This window comes from Mangifera indica, chromosome 4 (genome assembly GCF_011075055.1).
Source record: "Mangifera indica cultivar Alphonso chromosome 4, CATAS_Mindica_2.1, whole genome shotgun sequence".
NCBI classification, from domain to species: domain Eukaryota; kingdom Viridiplantae; phylum Streptophyta; class Magnoliopsida; order Sapindales; family Anacardiaceae; genus Mangifera; species Mangifera indica.
In genome coordinates, this window is record NC_058140.1 from 1,355,871 (window position 1) to 1,360,720 (window position 4,850).

General features: G+C 42.5%; 1 protein-coding gene across 1 annotated transcript; it reads right to left on the reverse strand.

Annotated features, from left to right (window-relative positions):
- Positions 1-3,549: 3,549 nt before the first annotated feature.
- On the reverse strand, positions 3,550-4,490 carry LOC123213620 (putative fasciclin-like arabinogalactan protein 20). The gene is made up of 2 exons (XM_044633095.1): positions 3,925-4,490; positions 3,550-3,826 (listed from the first exon to the last, which is right to left on the reverse strand). Exons 1-2 carry the CDS (start codon positions 4,488-4,490, stop codon positions 3,550-3,552), a joined length of 843 nt encoding a protein of 280 aa, XP_044489030.1.
- Between the last annotated feature and the right edge of the window lie 360 nt (positions 4,491-4,850).

Genomic DNA, 4,850 nt, shown 5'->3' on the forward strand with positions numbered 1-4,850 from the left:
CACCGCTATCATCTTCAGAGGCAATCATAATTCGAAGTTGACGCAGCTTGCACTTGTGTCCGGGACTATATTTCTCATCACACCTGAAGCATAAGCCCTTTTCTAACTTTGAACGAAATTCCTCGTCGGAGAGCCGTCGAAAATTTCCATCGCGTCGAGGCTGAGTCACGGCGGTGCCTGAGTTACTCGCTCCACGATTGGACGAAGACGCAGCAGAATGCGAAGTAGGGATCGCACGATTGGGTGAGAAATTTTGCTGCGTTAATTGGGGGCGGTTTGGGCCTAGTTGGGTCGGATTGAGGGAGATTGGGTTGGGTCGTTGGGCCGGGTTAAAGGCATCAGTATGCAAGCTGCCAGGTTGGGTTATAGAAACAGACCTGTGAACAGTTGGGCCTGGTGAAAAAAAAGTTTGAGATTGGCGGGCTGAGATTGGGCTTGGATTTTTCGGGTTTGGGCGGGTATAATATGACCCAGGTCTGGCATCAATCAGCCAGTTCTTCTCTTCTACCTCTTGAGCTCTGGCCATGGCTTCTTTCAATGTCGACGGTCGGAATAGCTTGACCTCTGCCTTGATTTCTCTTCTCAAACCATTCATAAAGGCTGACATAAGGACCTCTCCAGATGCATCAGCCAACGGCGCTGATATTGCTTCGAACTCACTTCGGTACTCCTCAACAGAGCCCATTTGTCGTAGGGCCATTAAATCTTCATACAGGGAGCCCTCCTGTGCTGGTCTGAATCGAAGGAGGATTTCCCTTTTTAATTCGTTCCAATCGGTGAAAGGCTGACGCGTGTTATTCCACTGAAACCACCTCAGTGCTTTACCGTCCATGCAAACTCCAGCAGCAACCATCTTTTCACGATCATTTACCCTGTTGACAGAGAAATACTGCTCTGCCCGAAATATCCAACCTACAGGGTCCTCTCCAATGAACACCGGTAATTCCAATCGACGGTGAATGAGCTCTCGTCGTCCTTCGCCGATGTTGTCAACGACTTGGTCTCTTGGTCCTCTCTCTCTCTCTGCGTTTCCTGGTTCTTCGGTGGCATTAGGTGGTGGAGGCGTAGTTGTTCTCACTGGCGATGATCGCGTCGGCGACAAAGGTGGCTCCATCGGAGCCTTGCCCTTGTCAGAGGTTCCTACTTCCTTGGCAACCAACAGTTCTCTGACTTCACGCAGATACGCTTTCATTGTTTCCATTCCAGTCTCCACTCCCTCTAATCTTGCGCTTGAGTTCACCACATTACTGTTCATTTCCTCTAACCTCCCATCAAACCTATCTAGTCTGTCTTTCATCATCTCCATCTCCTTTTCCAATCCATCCACTTTGGCCTCCATCCTAGTCATTGTGCTCTGATACCAAGTGATAGGTACCTGAGAAAGTTCCAGCAGCAGCTCCCCTTGAAAGCTGGCGAATCCCAAAATGTGTGATGAAATTCCCGATCAACGCATACTATTTCCCTGCAATAAGAACCTGCTCTTATATGGGATATTCTGTAACAGGCTTGATTATTCCATTCACCTCAACTCATTTCAACATTCCAAATCAGATACATAAGTGAATACAAGCACGCATAAACAAAAGCTTCATTCTATTATCATAATTCCAAAAGTTACATGTGTATACATTTTGATCACTGAATCATTGAATATAGAGGCTTCAAAAGATTACAGTTGCACAGTAATTGTTTTTCAGAAGAATTTCAGATACACTGTTATATAACAAAATAACCTACAAAAGACTCCTAGGCACTTCGAGAGGCCCTTTCTCCCTCCTAACCTGCGCTATCTTTCTTTCTTACTTTTTTTTTTCTGTCCCTTCAGTCTGTCTTTTCTCCCTTTTGTTGCTCCCAGCTACCAACTCTCTTACAAAGGTGTCCTGCTCCTTCACTGTGATTGGCTGCACTGATTCCTGTAAACTTGCTCCCTGCTTGAGTTCCACATTATCAATTGTACTCATTTCTTTAGCTCCCTCTTTGTTGTTTATTTGGGCCTTCTTTTTACGTGGAATGTAAACCCGAGACCTAACAGCCACTCACCGGCACTGCCTGTCACATGAGGCAGGATCAGGGGGGCTTGTTGGTCAATTTAGTACTTGTTGCTGAAGATGTGTATGCCGTTTTAGGTGAGAAGATTGATAAACTAAGGAAAACTCCATTAGTGAGTTGAGCTTGTTAAAAGCGCCAATTGATATCTCTTATGCGATTTTATGGCCTTCTTTGCAGCCGTAAGAGAGCTGCTAGACGAGCATCCAATCATTGCTACTAGAATCTCGGCGCACAGTGTTATACTCCTGAATAGGTAATTACATCATATGATTTCAGTAGTGATTTACAAAAATCATAAAATTTTATTTACTGAGTAAACTGAAACATTGATGAAACAATGAAATTTTTCTGGGCATGCAAATGAGTTACTGTATCTTTAACTTCCATAAGAACCTTAAGGTCATCAAACACTAGTTAAACCTCAGGAGGCATACTTATAGCTGGATTTTGCAGGTAACAAATACTTTGACCTTTGTGACTTTGCACTCTGTTTAGAATGCTTGAGGCTGAAGTGCATACTGGCCATTACTTAGTAATTATCATGCTAAGAAGCTCAATTTCAGGAACATTCAAAACCATTTTACACTCAGAAAGCATGGTGCCATATTATTTCAGCTATGTGTAGAAATGTTGAAGAAGAGCAAGATGACTTAATGCATCAGGGTACTCCTATGGATGGTAGTTTTGAGAATTTGATCTCTACTTTTTTCACTTTTTAATGGGTTGATCTCTTATGTGTTGTGACAAATACTAAATGAAAAGATAACAATTTTCTTGCCCAATCAGAAGTTCAATTGTTCTTCCATGGTTGCAACATCAAGTAAAGACTCTGGTTTCTCATTAAATAAACACATTCATAATTATTTGCCACTGTCTTAAACTCATGAAATTTCCCATTACGATTTTTTTCAGTTGCACATAAAAAATGATTTGATGCATTTACTAGAATCAAAGGTCTATTTCATGGTTCTTTGCTTTTAGGGGAGGATTTGATTTGAGTTAAGTCGAGTATGAGATCTGTTCGAACTTGGATTGAATCTATAATATCCAATCTGAGTTTGTTCGAGTTCATGATGTACAATATCATCAAAAACTGTCAACAAGATAAATAATATTATCAAATGTGAACATGATCATTAATAGGATGAACAATATTACTGAATTGATAAATAAGTTAGTTTTGATCCAAATTGCTGAGCTAAATCTCTAGCTCAAAATTGATACGTTCAAGTTGAGCAATAAATTCAGGCCTATCCAACTTAAATCATATTCACCCCTACTTGCTTCAATTGAAACTCAAATGGATTGAACTGTATTTATATACTGAATAAAAGGTATTCAAGAACTATGATTAAAAATAATTCTGAGGTTGTTTTCTCAAAAAATGTTGCCTAAAAAATGCCCAGAATATCAAAAACAAAACTCCCTAAAGAAAATATACGCAGGTACTGCAAAGGCAGTGAAAACAAATCAAGGGTCAAGTTTAATATCATCACTAAACTAAAAGCCATATATCCAAATAATCAGAGATGACAAAGCTACCAAAACCTTCAAGATGTCAAGATTCACCATTGATCTTCTTCTCTGAGCTGATGGTTTTGGTTCTGGCTTTGGCTCCGGCTCCGGCACAGCCGGTAAAACATCACCAATCCCCAAAACGGCAAGCCACTCATTGGCATACACATCCTCAGCAACAAGTATTTCATTGGCCAACAGACCCCCATGATCTTGCCTTAGTGTGACAGTAATTTCGTACCCAAGAATGTGGGCGTCGCCACTGGATAATCCAAATCGATCAGAACCGACCACGGCATCTTGCACGGCACCACGTGCCGGAGAAAGACTGACGTGTGATGGCTGAAATTACTAAAGTACCCCTCTATTTTGTCATCTTGAGGAGCGAACACAGTCAGCAAAGTTGGCTTCTTTGTCGTCGCCAATTGCAATTCAAGAAATGAAGCCATAACTGAGTACCGTTTATCTTTCATTTCGTCAATAGCTTCACCGAAACTCATCGGGCCATCACCGTCGTCTTCATCGTCGTCAAGCACCGATGCTGCGCAATCAAGATTAGGCCTTGGAGGGGCACGGAAGTTTGGATCAAAGAATTTCTCAATCCCAAAGACTCTCAACCACCCGTCGTCGTATATCACCGAGCTGGCGTTGACCTTGACCCCGTTGATTGAAATGAAATCGTGATCACGATACGGCGGTGAAGTAACGAGCAGAGCGCGGGAAGGGGATAAAGTTGGAATCTTGGAGTTGAAAGGGAGGGTTTTGAGGGTATGGGAGGTCAAAGACTGGTGAGAAAAGTGGAATTTCACCAGGGAAAGAGACGGCTGGCCGGATGAGGAGAATGCGGAGTCGGAAGGAGTGAAAATAGTGAGAAATTCAGAGCGAGGGATCAAGTTGTTTGAGGCGAATTCAAGAGTCAGAGCCATTGAAAAGAAGCCGGAATTCGAGAGGACACAGAATCGCTGGAGAGAGCCGAGGAGAAATAGAGTAGGGAGATGAAGATTTTGGCCGCCATTGATGAAGTATTCGAGGTCTTTGGTGGAAGAGTTCAGTTTTCTCTTGGTTTTCCCTTCGCCATTGAAGAAGATCTTGGCAGGATTCAGGTTTTATAACTGCAGAGAAAGTCGTTGGTCGAGATTTGGCGGGAAACGTTTGACACGTGGCGACTTGGGTTTTCTGGAAGTTAAGAGAGTGAGAAGGTCGTTATAGGGAGAGTGCTTCGTTTGGGGAATATTTACCTGAATTCCGAAAATGGCCTTCATAATTTTTTTTTTTCGGCCGAAAGA

Bases quoted from the DNA above. Each gene is read 5' to 3' on its own strand.
- LOC123213620 (XM_044633095.1), bottom strand. From the start codon at position 4,490: ATGGCTCTGACTCTTGAATTCGCCTCAAACAACTTGATCCCTCGCTCT. The intron at 3,827-3,924 runs GTACTTTAGTAA...TGGATTATCCAG, and splicing joins CAAGATGACAAAATAGAGGG to TGGCGACGCCCACATTCTTG.